The sequence below is a fragment of the Lampetra planeri genome, chromosome 18 (genome assembly GCF_965212315.1).
Source record: "Lampetra planeri chromosome 18, kcLamPlan1.2.h2, whole genome shotgun sequence".
Lineage (NCBI taxonomy): Eukaryota > Metazoa > Chordata > Hyperoartia > Petromyzontiformes > Petromyzontidae > Lampetra > Lampetra planeri.
Window position 1 is genome coordinate 9,103,256 of NC_136124.1, and position 15,984 is coordinate 9,119,239.

The 15,984-nt window shown below is 43.0% G+C and overlaps 1 protein-coding gene across 2 annotated transcripts; it reads right to left on the minus strand.

Moving 5' to 3' along the window:
* Window positions 1-207: 207 nt before the first annotated feature.
* LOC144723619 (vascular endothelial growth factor A-like) lies at window positions 208-13,921 on the minus strand. 2 transcript variants are annotated; one of them, XM_078602494.1, is made up of 7 exons: window positions 13,163-13,921; window positions 10,858-10,900; window positions 7,995-8,191; window positions 6,140-6,206; window positions 5,938-5,964; window positions 4,474-4,596; window positions 208-2,517 (listed from the first exon to the last, which is right to left on the minus strand). In XM_078602494.1, the coding sequence occupies exons 1-6, from the start codon at window positions 13,214-13,216 to the stop codon at window positions 4,490-4,492; spliced, it is 495 nt and encodes a 164-aa protein (XP_078458620.1). In that variant the 5' UTR covers window positions 13,217-13,921; the 3' UTR covers window positions 208-2,517; window positions 4,474-4,489. The 2 variants fall into 2 exon arrangements, with proteins under 2 accessions (XP_078458620.1, XP_078458619.1); XM_078602493.1 differs by having other exon boundaries at window positions 6,130-6,206.
* Between the last annotated feature and the right edge of the window lie 2,063 nt (window positions 13,922-15,984).

Genomic DNA, 15,984 nt, shown 5'->3' on the forward strand with positions numbered 1-15,984 from the left:
CAAATATTGTGGTTAATGTAAACATGATTCCTTGCAAAAGGAGTCAGTTTTGTTGCCAAAAAAGGGGAAAAACCCTATTAGTATATTTTGGTACTGGCAAAGGAGGCCTCATGATGATTAAAGTAAAGTTAAATGACTTTTGAGGAATAAAGGGTGCGTTCAGAGTAGAACTTAAACTAAAGCAGCTCATACACATCACATGCTAAATACTGTACATGACTAGAATTTTTTTTATTTTAACTTAAAATATAAGCTATCATATATGAACAGGTATTTTTTTAAAAATCAAACTCCACAACAAAATACAGCCTTTCAAAAATAAATATTGTGTTGTAGAATATAATAAATGTAATTACATCAACGCAAAGTCAAGTCAAAGTAGCACTGTTAAATTGGGCATTGAGGTGGCTCTTATCTCTGTTGCCAGGCCTTAGCCAGCATTGAAATGTCTACATTCCCATGGAAGTCACTGTTGACTTCAAATTGGCAAGTTCACCCAACTCCAACAACAAACACTGTTCTTGTTCGTGCAATGGGTTTTCTCCAGGCTCTCCGGTTTACTCTCACTGGAAGCCAATCACTTTGTTATGATTATTTTTTATTTCAACCGCAAAGAGAATGAGGGGCTGAGTCGACCCGCGACCGGGATTGAACTTACAACTCTCCTCCTGTCAGACGAACGCTCAACAGCATCAGCGCCCGGCCGATTAGCCTACCCACTCACATACACACAGGAGTTTGCCTGACCAAAGACCACCACTTTGACTATTACACAACTACTTTAATGCAATTAATTTTGCTCACCCATTCAATAAATACACACGACCGAGCACAGTAAAAGTTTAAAATTAGTAGATCTGCAGTGAGGAATGTTTGGTGTTGTTACTGAAACACAAACAACAGTGAGGCAGGGATATTGTGACACTTTGCAGAACTGTATATGTACACATGATAGCAAACAGGGACACACCAGGATGGCTTGTTATTTTCCTCTCTGCTTAACATTCAGAAGTGGAAAAAAAGCTTACACAAGAGGGACAGCGTACAGCCATTGGTCATCGTGTTTCATGGGCCAGAATGGCAGTTACAAGCGTTTTTTTCCTCACTTTCTTGTCATTCACGTTTTTAAGAATACAACACATATGCACCTCTTTTTCAATATTTACACTGCTACAGGGTCCAACGTTTAACACTGCTTATACTGCATCACTCTCTGTTTGGCTACGCTAGTTTATGGAGAACTATCAAGCTGCGAGTCTCTGTCTCCTTCAAACAGAAGCAAGCTTCATCACACAGACTTCACGTGCACTGTCCAGTAAGCAAAGCGCTCAGAACACAGAAAGCAGCATGATATATTTTACCTCAAAATCATATGCCAAAGTGCCACAATATGTTGCACTTATAACTCGAACATAGTATACAGCACAATATGTTAACATTTTAAATACAATTTAAATACAGCGTAATAAATAATGTGTGGGCCTGCAATGCTATGACAGCCAATTTATAACTTAGAGGCTTAGTGGTCTCTAATGCTTAACCTGATGGTATTATCTAAAGTACCAAGTACCACATCACAAACAAAATCAGTACACACGGTGTTAATTACATCAATATTAAACTACACATATATATGGTGTCATCGTTACCTGGAATAGATTTTAACGTTTCAAATTGCAAGAGCGTAGACTAATCCAAGACCTTTCACATACACACGGCTTGACATTTGTACGTAGTGATTTACTGCTGTGGTGATGTACATCGGGAACTGTTCTTGTTGGCGATCAGGACCGATGAGATGCTACATATGGGCTTGATGTGCACAAGGTGTCTCAGTGCCAGAGCTCGTGTGCAGTCTGAACATACGCAGCTTGTACGTAATTCCAACATCTCAATTCCTTCACCTTCATCCTCTCCAGCAGGGGATATTCCATTTGCTCGTAACGGCAGGTCCGAGGATGCCAGCAATATCTTCAAAAACGTCCAACCTTCTTCATCTTCTCGTGCAAATTTTCAATAACATGTGGAATTATCTAAGGTAGCAATACATAATTTGAGATATATACACACATATCTCATGTCTAGGATTGACTCTATCCCAGATTTTATCATTTTAATAGAAAACATATGCCGCACCGTTAAGTAGGCCAATATCCGTCGAAAGTACACGTAGCCAGAAACGAATGCGAGTCTTTTTTTACGTGGCCAAGTGTGTTCTGTGTGTTTGTGGAAATAAAACTCCAGTTGAGCATTACAGCAATGATTGCAACTGCGTGCGCTGCACACGAGGAGCGAGTCTCATGCACGCTGAGCCGACTCCTGTGGGCCGCACGGAGCCCATCAAGTGAAAAAACGCCAGGAAGATAATGCACCAAGACAACTCCTGAGCAAGTACATCTCTGAGCAAGTACGTCTCTGCCGGGAGATGGACACCAGCTTCTTTACTGCACTGGGCAGTTTCTTCTCCATCGGCGTTGGCGGATGGGATGGTTTTTTCATCTCCTTGGTCTTTCACACCTATCGGTGAATAAAAACAAAACGTCAACATCACAAGCGGGAACCAGACTCACTTACAAGTTGTGTCAGTCGGGGTTGCTAACAATTGGACGTTTTGTAGTTCCATGCTTCACAATGGCTTCAAACCTTGTAGTCCCAGTATGAAATATAAGAATAGATTATCCCCTTTCTGCCAATAAAACAGGTGTTAACATGTTCAAACACCAAATAGAAACCTTTTGCAAGGCATCAAGTCTGCATTAACAACACGTACTTGCGGTGTTGTAGTCCCAACTGTATTTCCTTAAAGCCCACCGATTTGCACTATAATACTGTAATAATTGCAATGCATTGTTAATCCACTGCTGGACAAAGGCCTCCCCATACCGTCAGTCATAGGGCTATTTGACCAAACTTTCACCACACTGGTCAGCGTAGGTTGGTGAAGCGAGGGGCTCCTGAACCAGTTCAGATATCACTCGCCACAGACGTTAGTCATTACCGGGAATTGAACGCGGGTCACCAGGTTAACAGGTTAACAGCACAGGGTTATAGTCACTGGATCACCGCTCGCCCCGCTTTACATTATAAAAAGAAATGTTTATGTTTTATTCTTTTAAGTAATCTTTTTTTTACATTTTTTGGTGATTAGCATCTAATCACCAAAGTGCCCATTCATAACTCTTGCAGAGCAGGACAACATCCTATGTGAGAAAATTATTAATGAATTTAGATATCAAAGAACTACTTTGAAGATACCCTCAAGTGACCTTTATTATCTCCACATTTGGGGCTGAGCTTTCCCATACGCCATAGCAGTCAACTGAACTTTTCCTTAGTTAATTTTTTTTTTAGTAAAACACAAAATTAAAGGTGCCAATTTCTTTGTGTAATCATAAGTGGAGATCAATGTGGTTTAAGAATTGATGTTTACTCAGTGATTTGACCACTGAGCTACCTGGTCACTTTATAATTAACAAAAATATATCGAAGTCCATCACACATTGTTGGTGATCTTTTTAGCCAAAAGGATTTCTCCTTCCAGAGCCAAAATAACTTAAGGACACGGTATAAATTGAGACCACAGGTCAACCATGTGATTGAATACTGAACACTTGGGCACAGTTAAACACTTATGGGTTTGAACGTGAGCATGTGTTATGGTCGGTGAGTTTGAAGTGCACTCTTGGGAAGCACGTGGCACACAGACGACAGCGCTATCTCACACCGGACAGTGGTGATCGAGCCACGGCAGTCCTGACTCTGGTAGTGTCCCGGTTAGCGCGTTGTGCTACGAACCTGGCGACCCGAGTTCAATTCCCGCTCACGGCAAACACCAGTGACGATTATCTGAACTGGTCCTGGGCCTCCCCGAGGTCGACTCAGCCTCAAATGAGTACCTAATGTGGTGTGTAAACATCACCACTGGGGAGACAAAAGCGGCCGAGCGTGGTGCTGGCCACCTATCTCCTCGTATGCTGTGCCGGCCTTCATAAGTGCTTGCTAACAGCACTTGCCCCAACAGTTTGTTACGGCGATACAGGGGATCTTTGTCCTTGTTTTATATGTCGTGCCTGGATGTGTGTCCTGCCTGGCTGTCTGTCCTGCCTGGCTGTGTGTGCTGCCTGGCTGTGGCGCTGCCCCAGCCGTACACATTAGACTCAGTGTTTACCATTCGAGAGGTTACGCCCCACCACTAACGTTATGTCAACCCTTACAAATGGCGGTCAGACCTAAGGGCATAGAGCAGAGGGAGTTAAACAAGCAACGCAATACCCACGACTGATAAGAGAAACAGATGATAAGGAGTCAGACATGTTGACACGTGGAAGACTACTTGAAGCAAGTGGTGAACACATCCGAAAGAGGAATACAGAGGCTGAATTACAGCTTGAGAGGATGCGTTGACGCATACCAAGCCTGTCAGCGCTGTGGCTCGGAATGGCTGAGCGCATGGGTGTCAGCATTGAGCCGTACCTGCAGCTGTGCTCATTCAGCTCTTGGCCCCGATGTTTGCAACGTGCCACTGACAGCTTACACAAGCACTTGCAGGTGTCAGGGTCTGGCACCAGACGCCTTTCCGTGCATGGTTTGCACAAGCTGTGGGATAGGATACAGTTGTTTAGAATTATAACATGTACTATTTTAATTCACTCTCAGAGAGACAAAATGATTCAGCGCGGGAAGGCATCCAGAACCGGTGGCAACAGTTGAACCTGATGGTGGGACCCCGGGGTCCCGAATAAAATTAAGGCAAAATCGTAATTTATTTATTTTTGGCGACTACGTCTCACTGCGCACATAAACGCTGCGACCCACCTGGCATAGATCATTCTGTTGTCATGTTATTTTTTTCTACTCCTGATGACGATCGCTTGTGTTGTGATTGAAACGTCGTGGTTTTTTGTTATTTTTTGTCATTTTCTTTAAACCTATCTACGTGACTTTACCGAAAGACCCAAAGAATCTGTTGGACTTCTTTCGTGCCATACGTAGCCAACCGTGATAATCGGAGGTGCGGGGGAAGGACAACAAACTAAACACAAAAAGCAATTCTAAACAAATACATTTTCAATCTAGATTTAAAAGTGCATAGCTCCAGTGGCTTCCCAATATCGGAAGATGGCCGCAGAAGGGCACCTGAAAGTGTACAATGCAGTGACCATCTTTATTCGATGGTTAGCCAAAAGCTACTGTGGGATTGACCGGAGTTCGCGTGATGTTTTTTTCACCTTGACAAGATCAGCAAAGTATTTCTAATTTTGTCAAGGAGGAAGGAGCATAAACCATGTTAGTTGTGGCCAAGAATCAAACTTGTGTTACTGGCTTCATAGTGCAGTGCGCCAACCACTGCATTACTGCATCAACACCATTTTACGGCTACCTAACCTGAAACATGCATCATCTTAAACTAACTACTATGCCTTTTAACTACCTGGAGTTTAGCTTGGTTACATTTAATGACGTAATTCCTGGCATCAGAATACCCAAAATATATTACAATAAATTCACTATTTTGTTTTTTAAAATCACTATTTTATTCACAAATATTTTTTGTGAACAATGTGGTCTCAAGTAGCTGGAAGGGGTGAGCTGATTACATACAACACATAAGAATTTGACAGGATTGTCCACCGAGGAGATGGAGCAATCAAATCAGTTCTAGTGAAGGACTGTTACATCGCAAGATCATGAACGGTGGTGGGTGGCTTGGGATAGGCCTTAATTCCCGGTGGATTATGGCTGATTATGAAATCGAAGCATGTTATCGTGAGAAGCAACATTTGTTAATAAACGGTGCAAACATGCTATATTTTGGACTCTATGTTGAATAAGGGACATTGGCTGAAAAGGTGGCTCATTGCATGCATCTCTCTTGTACGACAGTGTTCATTACTAAAGCAGTCAGTTTATTCACGTACGCGGTGTCACGTTTCGTACCTGGGAGATTTTTGTCGTTCTCGTGATCTGCAATGTTAATAAAAAGTAAAACATTCAAAATTAAAATTTGTAAATGTGTTCATAGTCGGCAGCTTAACAACACGTTTTTTACGAATGAGCATGGTCACCGTTCAATAAATGTACATGTGTAACGTGTCTGTGTGTAAACAATACCAAGATCATGTTCCTTACCTACACTCACATTTGGTGTGCTGCTGAAATGACATTTCTTCATAACCTGCATTGTGGCGTAGTTTGTATTTATAAACCTGCAATAAAAAATAATGTATTAAAATAAACACCTGTAGTAATAATAATACAAATTAATAACACGCTCAAAATTCGTGAAGGGAGTTGCTAACACAAGTGAGAGGCACGACACATTTCATGGTGTAACCGGCACCACCAATGCTTGTTGGTGATGCAGCCCTTCCAGAGACAATGTTAATAATACCAACTGTTTCGTGGCCAGGTGGCTCAGAGTGGCTTGCAATCGAAAGGTTGTGGAGTTCAAATCCTGGTTGGGGGCTGACTCGGCCCATAATTCCTCTAGGGTCTATAAAATTAGTTCCTATTGGCAGGCAAGTCAACATTGGTTATTCTATGGAGAGACATTCCCCTGCCAAAGTAACATGTAATTTCCCCCATTGGCTCAGGGCTGTAAATAGGAGATGGACACTGCATCAATGATTATTTAATCAGGAAATCACTTTGGTATTACTTACCAAAGAAAGCTTCACTGAGTGTGAAGATTATTTTTAAGAACAGAGCTGCATTGGGATGTTTTCACCATAACATTAACGAGAGGCATGTGGAAGGAAAGCAGGAGACCAACGAGAGCGGGCACACGCTGGGTAGTTTTGGTTGTCTAACACCTCCCATCCCCAGCACGGAGGCTGCACGCACGTTAATAAACGCTGGTAAAGAACTACCCCTTAGTTAATGAGTATCCCTGCTTGTGCTTTCAATCCCGTGGGGGCTTAGCACCTGGGTTTTGCTGAGCTGGCTGGTTAGCTGTGTATGCCATCCCCCCCTTTCACCAACCCGCAAAGACCAGCATGGTCAAGTGCAGTCAAACCGACACGGTCTGGGAAGGCCTTCATCCGGCAATGGATTGACAAAGGTCTGTGAATTATTATTACTGAAAAATTAAACAAAAATATAACCTCATGTCTTTCCTCGTGTGGATTATAAGACCTCACTTTGAATACGGCACTGTAAGAATGTGCTATGATTGACTGACATCTGCTTTTAAATTGAGCAGAATACAACTGAGACGCGTGTAATATAACGACTTACTAAGCACGTATTTTAGCGACGCAAGTACTGTAGCTGTGCACGTAAATGTGCATAGCTTTGAAGGAAAGTTCGTTCTTTATTTATTTACAAGTTTATTCATGCAGTCAACCCGCCAGTGTTAGAGCTTCACGGGTTGTAAGCCTCGTCAGGGGTCGGTTCAGCCCATCATCCCCTCAGGAGTCGATACAATAGCACCACTGTGGGGAAGTCAACAGTGGTTGGATAAATTTGTACACACCACAGGAAAGTGAAATTTCAACCAATAACGTGGGAAACCACTTTAGTTTTTTTTTTACTGCAAACTTACAATAAATTTTAGATAGGACTTAAATGTAAAAGTTTGCATTTTATTTTCAAAATCCTCGTCTGTCTGCAGAACTGCAAAGCAATTGACTCAGTAGCAGGGACCCATGAAACATACAATCCAGACAATTGCAATTTCATATTTTTTATATTTCGTTTAAGATATACTTAAAACATTAATTCAGTTCTGTGAGTTCCTTCAGTATAAACACAGGGTTAGGAAAACGTATATTTCACTTGATACCCTTGGATAGTTAACACAATTTTCACACTGAAATTCGTGATGACAATGGCTACAATCCTGTCGTCCACATCTATGGATTCCATATGGGCTCTCACGCAGGCCGCGGGTGGTCTACCAGTGCCAATGCTGCCATATGGGTACATAGCACAGAGCGTGGCACGGACCGTGGCATGCAGGGTGGCGTTGAGCGTGGCACAGAGCAAGCGCTCACCTGTAGAGTGATGTTGGCGGTCTCTGTGGGGAGACATTCTTGGTTCTCATCATTGCAACAGCCAGAGCAGCGTAAGAGCGGCACGCACGACGGCCGGAAGAAGTGCTCCACCTCGTCTGGGTACTCGTGCAGGATGTCGATCATCGTTTCCATCGGCTGGCAGTAACTCCGCCTCATCACCTCGTCAAACTTCATCACTGCACAGCATGCAAGGGCACGGGTCAGGCTACCCTTGAGCTACCCCGTAGTGTCAGGGGGGTGAGGCTGGAGGGGACTGAAGGCTCAGCCCCCTTCTAAATTTGTATAGTTAAGTCAAAATGTTGGTAGGAAAATTCGTTAAATTAAGCAATCGGCATCACTGCATTTAATCCTATACAAGGGAAGAATACACGATAGACAAAAGCAGATACTACCATTGCTAATTTTGTCCAAAGTTTGTTTGATATTGACTGTATCGTTGCCCCCGAGTCTCCCCCCCTTATACAAGATCACGTGACAAGAGTTACCGTTTACCGTTGAGGGCACCGACAGAAAAAAATATGGCAAATCAGACTCCAAATTTCTTTCCTGGAAACCTTCCTTTACTGAGAAAACACCCAAATAGACTTCCCATGTTGAGCCCATCGTGTCTCCTGACAAGTGCACCAAACATTAACAGGTGCTGCATTTAATGAACATTTTAAATAATATAACTACTGCCTATCTTTTCATAATATAGGTTTTTGGGTCAGATCGCGTTAGCCTACGTGTTAAATTGCCTATCTTTTATGTGGCAACACACAGCATGAATATCTACAGTGCTTTTGTCAATGCACTCCTAGAGGAGGGCATTCCCATACCATGTGAGTAATGGGGGATATTGTATTATATGTCACCGCATTGGTCAATTTCAGTTGATGAAACCGGAGCACAGATATTATAGCCTAGTACGATACAACAATGGATTTTGCTACACTACTTTCTATTGATAACATAGCCCCGCAGCAATTTATAACAGGTTGTATGCATGGTGCTGGCCCAAGTAAAGCCAGGCCCGAGCCTGCTTAGCTCCCAAGATTTAAAGAGGCTGTGTGCATTCTGGGTGATTTAGTAAAAGACAACATGTAAGAATATCCAAGAATTAGGGTTAAGTTTTATTCCACCGTATATTCAATGCTCCGCATTGAATGCTCCGCATTGAATATATGGTGGAGTTGAAAATCTATGCCAAATTTTATCAGTAGAGTTTGGCCTACAGGGGATTTGACACAAAGTCTCAATTCTGTATGAGTGAGAAGAAAAAAACATGCTACATCCCAGCTCGGTTTTTTTGCAAATGCATGTGCTCCGCACAGTATACTTTATTGGCACTGCACTGAAGAAAAACTCCCGCGGAGATGTCAGCGAATTCTTATCTCTAAACTGGAACAGTGTATTCTGCATGCCAGTGGCAGTGTGAATACAATAACATTTTGCATTGGCTTGAGATAATAATTTACCTGTCACACAACTGTGGAATATGCAAAGCCTTTCTTAGCAAACTCACAAGCCTGGACAACATTATTATTTATGTTATAGTTAAACTAGCTTTTCAAGAAAATGGCAATATCATTCCTTCACTGTAGACTTATCATGAGCTGTAAATGGCAGAAAGGCTGATGGTGGACTTTGGCAGCCCATTATCTACAGTACAGTGTTATCAGTAAGACAATTATCCTTGGGAAAACAATTACATTTATAATTCCCCGGCACAAATGTTGTGGTCCCCATGCATCTACCAGAAAATCCGTAAAACGTTTTAAAATACCCGGGCAGCAATAATTAACCTCAAAATTCCCATAATCTAAGGATAATTGCCACTGTACAATGGCATCGACGCTATACATCAGAGGTCGCAACCGGGTACCCGATACTCGTACCCTACCCGATACCCGGCTAACCGTACCCGGACGGGTAGCCGTTTGCGACCCTGGTGCGGCCAGGTACGGGTAAGGAGTCAAAACCCGTTTGCGAAAATAGGTCTCCAACTTCATCCAGTAGGTGGCATGCGCCGGACAGAGAGGGTCTGCTCTCAGACCACTTAGCAAGAGCTCCTGCGTGCAATTGAAGTGGTTTGGCTCGCATTGCCGTTTTAATCACGGACTTGTTTAATCTCATTCATCTGTTTCTTCCATCTCTATCATCATGACTGTTTCTCACCACTCCCACTGATTCACATATTCCACACCCACCCAAATGAGCCCCCCTTTACATGAAGGGACTACTTCAGCAACCCTCGCAGTAATGCCTTAGGCCTAGTATTAACACACGCAGACATATTTCTCAGTCAGCCTCAATCTATGAAGAATGTGCAATATATACTGCAATAAAGTTCACCACAATACAGTACCGGCATCGGATCGAGGTGCAACAACTCCTGCTGCCCAAACACAGATGCTAATTCCCAGACTGTCCACGTGAAATTCGGAAAGGTGGCAATCCAAAATTAGGCTTCTTAGCTGTTCATTGAAATGGTACAGACATTCGTTAGTCCACTGCTAGATGAAAGCCTATTCCATGGCCAAGAGGTTGTTTTACCATACTTCACCAGGCTGGCTAGTGCGAATTGCTGAAGAAGTGGGCCCATGAAAGATTCAGATACCAATCGCCACTGATGTAATAAAAAATAAATTAAGCTCAGGTCGCCGGCTGCCAGCTTCGCTAACAATTACGATACTGCGCCATCCAGTTGTAAATTATGAAACATTTTGATAAATGTGTGCAGAGACGTATATATTTTATTTAAACGCTTGAAAGCCATATCAGAGATTAAATTATGTTAATTTGTCAGGGATTTCAAGGATTAATTTTTTTTAAATGTAGCCACACTCATTTGCGGTCTCACCTCCATTCTTCAGATGACTTTGTCCAGACGAAACACTCATGGGCTGTAAGGAAACGAGGAAAATCCATGCATGAAAGCGCCATATATGTATCGCCATTTGCTTTACTGTATCCCAATGTAATTGCACAAAGGTATGCACACAGAAAACAGTTAAAGTATAGCAGAAAAACACAGGATGTGTTTCTGTTTTCCCTCCTGAAGGGTAAAATCTAAGAGGCAAACACTTATTCTGTTTGAAGTTTGATCTTGGGGCTGATCACAAGAACCACTAATTTTTATATGCTATAAAGGAGCCCTTTTAAGTGTAAAACACAAATGGGGCTGTTACACTGGAGTAAAAAAAAAATCTCAAACGCTGAAGCGGCCCAATACATTTATATCTTAACACTAAGCTCTGGGGTAATGCGAATGACCGCTAGTTATCCCACTTGTGTCCAGCATTTTATGAGAGGGGGTTTGGAAATGGAAAATGTGTGATGGCAGGCGAGATGCCAGAGGGCCGGCGTGCTAGAGCCGTTGCTCACGTTTTCTTTTAGTCTGACCTGCGTCCTTCAACTCCCTATAGAGTGTAGTTTTGCTCACAACCGGCATTAAATGAAAAAATAAATACCACCATGCCCTCTCTACTTACACAATTGGTTGCGCTCACTTTGGCATTCGATTAAAATGGTCACGTTTGTAAATGTACGTCTCTAACGTCTCACAAAAAGAGGTACTTTTCTTAATAAACTAATTTCAACTTTGCACTTTTTGCATGATCACACTTGCATCCATGCGTGGCGATGCTTTTGGTTGGCATCAACCCTCCAGCGATAATAAGGTCAATGTGCAGTCTGAAGTGCGGTATGCAGACAAGGAGACATGGACCCGCGTCCACTCCATGAATGTTTGACATTTTAGAGAGGGTGCCACTACATCGTAGCCATCTGCAACGCTAACTGTCTTTGGCACTTTCCAGTAGAGGGCAAATCCATTTACGACGCGATCAATAACAATTATTACAATTAAAAAAACGTCAATAATTAATTACCATTACAGGTGATTATCCTTTAATGGCATTGCGCTTGGGAGATTCTTGTAATTTAATTTAGATGGCATCTCTTTCTAATTCTATTTGTAATTATACCATAGTGGCTTTCATATCATCGATATTGTGAGTAACCGCCACTGCGGATCACGACACTTCTCATTCTGCTCCTTTCCTCGCACTGCCACTTCGGAATTTCCTACAATCGTCGATTTTCTCAAGATCCGGTAACCTTGCTCAACTCAAAGGGACGTGATTACTCATCTATAACAACTTTGACAGCGCTGTTTGTTGCTGGCGGCTTGAAATGTTGGACCTTTGTGCCTGCGCTAAGCAACTGTGGTTTTTAACTGAACAGCTGCTCACCACTCTAGTATGTGGCCCATGATAAACGCCCGGGACTGCGGTGTTTTTGCTGCGTACAGGTCCGCCCCCCCCCAAGTGTTGCCGCTGAGTTGGGCAGTCGCCTGCAGTGGAACTCCGAGGTTCATACTAACAATAGTACTGCTCCACTCCCGTCAGTGGGACGCCAATTGTGCCTTCTCTATTCTTCTCAAGCGGTGCGCAACTTCAAAAGGCAACGGCGCGCACACTTTAAACGTACTGTACAGTAATTCAATACCATGTGGGTGGGGAGGCAAGTGGGCCGAGTCGAGGATTTCTAATGCATTGTGACAGTAATTTTGTTGAAGCTCGCAACCCGCCCAGCAACTGGCAATAAAATTTGAAAACATCCTCGCTACGTTATTAGTTGTGTTTCTGGAGCGAAGCCCAGGTGAAACCAAAAAAAAAGCTTGTCCTGTGACCTATTGTCAAGTTCACTAAAGCAGAACCTGCCCAAAATAGGAACCACGGAGTTGGATAATCATTTAGCATTGTCAATCAACGTAAAAAAATACCACGTTGCCTTTACGAGCCCAAGAGGACATCACTTTGATATAGCCATTGGCAATTGTAATGTTTTTTTTAGAGAAGTATTCACAAGGCAAACTAATCAGGAAACTACAGCGCACGCAAGCCAATGCTTTGTCGACCGAATACGAACCTTTGTATCAAATATGAAAATGAGAAATAATCCTTCTCATGATTTGAAACTTTTATAAACACATTTTACCGAGAAAACAATCCACTGTTTTAAATACAAACTGTCTCTGTGAGCAGCTGGCATATGCAGTAAAGCGCTGATTTATAAATGACAAAAACACACAGCGAGTGGGTGACGTCCGAAACGAACTTCATGATCATCATCGACATGAGAATCATCAGCAATGAACGTACCTTGACTGAAGACGGGAACAGCAGTACAGTTAACACGATGCAGACAGCGTTCATAGTCCCTTGTGTGGAAGTATCTTCAGTTGTGTTTGGTCGCGTCGTCCTCTGCTGCGTTATCCTTGTTAAGGGCCAAGTGAGTAAATCACTGCCCAGGTTCCTGCACTGATTGACAGCTTCAAATTAAAAATCAGCCTCTTTTTTTCTCCCCTCCCCCTTAATCCTCGTTCTCTGGCGGCATCAACCACAAACTAAAAAGTACCGAAGAGGCGCTGCCAAAAACGGGACGCAGTTTCTGAAGCTGTGCTCGGTTCAAAAGAGAGAACACGCGGTTTTCGCTTCTACAATCAGTTCAGTGACAGCTGTCGGCAGGGATGAGATGCGCGTTGCAGGTCCAACCTCCGGGAGATGTTCAGGGACCGTCGCAACGAACAGGTGAGCATGGTGCGAACTCTGCCTCGTGTGCTCTCTTGCCAAGGTCGGTCAATACTTCTTCTTCTCCTCGCATGCCACTCAAAGCAGTGACTGAAAGTTGTGTGTGGTGGTGGTGTACAAAGTGATGGGCGATAATTGGCTGCGTCGACTGTCAGCTCACTTCACGGCTCGATATGTCCTCGAAGTAAAATTAGCTGTCCCGTGATTAAAGTCACTGGGATAGTTGCACGAGGAACGCTGACACGCTCACTGGGCAGAGCTCTCCCTCTCTCTGTATGCGTGCTACTGCAGGGTCACAGCACAGAGCTTGTGACTGACTCCGTCACGTGTTTGATGGTGAAGCCAATGTGCGTGTAACACGGGCACCACCCACCCCATACAAACCCCACCCTCCACTCCCCAACCCAACCCTAAGCCACACAAGCCCAAAACCACACACACACATACATCCTAACCACACATGCACACATACACACGCGCCAACACACACACCACCACCACTCCCCCGCCTTGCCTCTCTGTCTCTTACCTATGTTTTGGACGTAAAATATCCACGTTTCCAATGCTGCACAAGCGCGCTTTAAATCGAGATTTAAAACTCACTCGCGCTTCTGTAACTCTTGCGACCACAATTGTATTACTCACGCATTTATTTATGTTTGACTGGGTGTGATATTCATTGTGTCAATGAGTACAGTGTAAATTATATAATTCAACCGTGTGTGTACTCTCCATACTACAAATTCACAAAAAACGCAGCTGGAATGTCAAAATAGTTAATTTCGCAGCCGATATTCCAGTTGTCATGCATTTTGCTAATTTATTTTTTAAAAATACTTCGGGTGATTCCTGCTGTTTAATGATGTTGCATGCTATATGGATATCTGAAAAATGTGTGATGCCATGTGGTCATCATTTAAATATGTCCTTTTTGTGTTGTCATTACTTTATCACAATAGTGCTCAGCTGTTGCTTCAGACATCGGAGGAATAAAAAAGAGAGGGCTCGAAACGGAGACTACCCATTGCGTCAAACGGCTTACGAATAAGCTTCAATGTACACACAGCACACGAGTCATTCGGCTGATAATGCCAACTGACATATAAAATGTAAAGTTGATCAAACAGGGCACCTGCATCACTCACTGAAATTCTGTACATTGTATTGACCTGCACCGTCATAGTAGTTGGAAAGACTCCAACTTTGTAGTGGCACATATCGAATCAGTATATTTAAAGTTTCACCAGCCCTGTTTTTATTTAACGGCTCAGACCGAGGGCGTCTGTGGACAAAACCTCCAGAACGACTCCCAAGCGCGAACGACCCCCATCACTGCGTCCTACGCAGTGCAAGCCTCTGGCGCGATGAGAGAATACCGAGTGCTGTGCGTCTGATGTTGATGATGCCGGTCATATCACCCCCCCTCCAGCGTCCAAGGTCCTCTTTTCCTCCCTCGTGAAGAGCTGCCGGGCCGGGCAGCCGGCTCCCATTGGTTCTGTGTCACCTCGTCTCGCGCGATGATGCAAGACGGACGCACGGTTGCTCCACTGCATTGCGTTCACGCCTTCACGAGAGCCAAAGGCCACAATTTTCGGCTACATGATTTTGTTTGTAATTAACTGAGCTGGCACTCTGACAACTAATGAAGTGCTCACATCAAGTGGTATAATGACATTGATTTATAATTGAAATAAACGACATGACATATCATATTGCAAAAGACTGCACTTTGGAGTTATAAATATGCAAATATATATTCGTACAAAATATATGTGAAAATGTGTAAGAATGGGAAATAGCGCTGAGATATTATGTATATGTTCGTTATTCAAGCGTCCATATAAAACAAGGTTACATTTAAATCATGTATTTTATAGACAAATAAAAAGATCAAATACATTTTTCAAGCATTTGGAATCAGTTGTATTAATTTAATGTATTAAACAACCGCACTGACCAACGTGGTGAGGTATGGTCAAACAATCCCCATGACTTTCATCCAGCACTGTAGTAACAGAGGAATGTATATGATCATTAATATATGATTTTTATTACGATCTGAATTTACTTTGGCCAGATGTCTCAGCACTAGAGCGAGTGGCTCGCAATTGGAGAGTTGCGAGTTTAATCCTTGTTGGGTAGTGACTCAGCCCATCATCCCTCCAGGGTCGACTAAATTAGTACCACTTACAGAGTGGCTGTCCAATGGATAGACATGACCCTGCCAAAGAAAGGAGGAATATCCACCACTGGTTCAGGGCTGTAAATGGAAGATGAGCCATGCCTTAATGGTCATTTGAGCGGGAAATCAGTGTAAAAAATGTATTACACATCCACAAAAACATTGCATTGTTATTAATTCCATATTTTCTCCAACTGATATGAAAGCAACA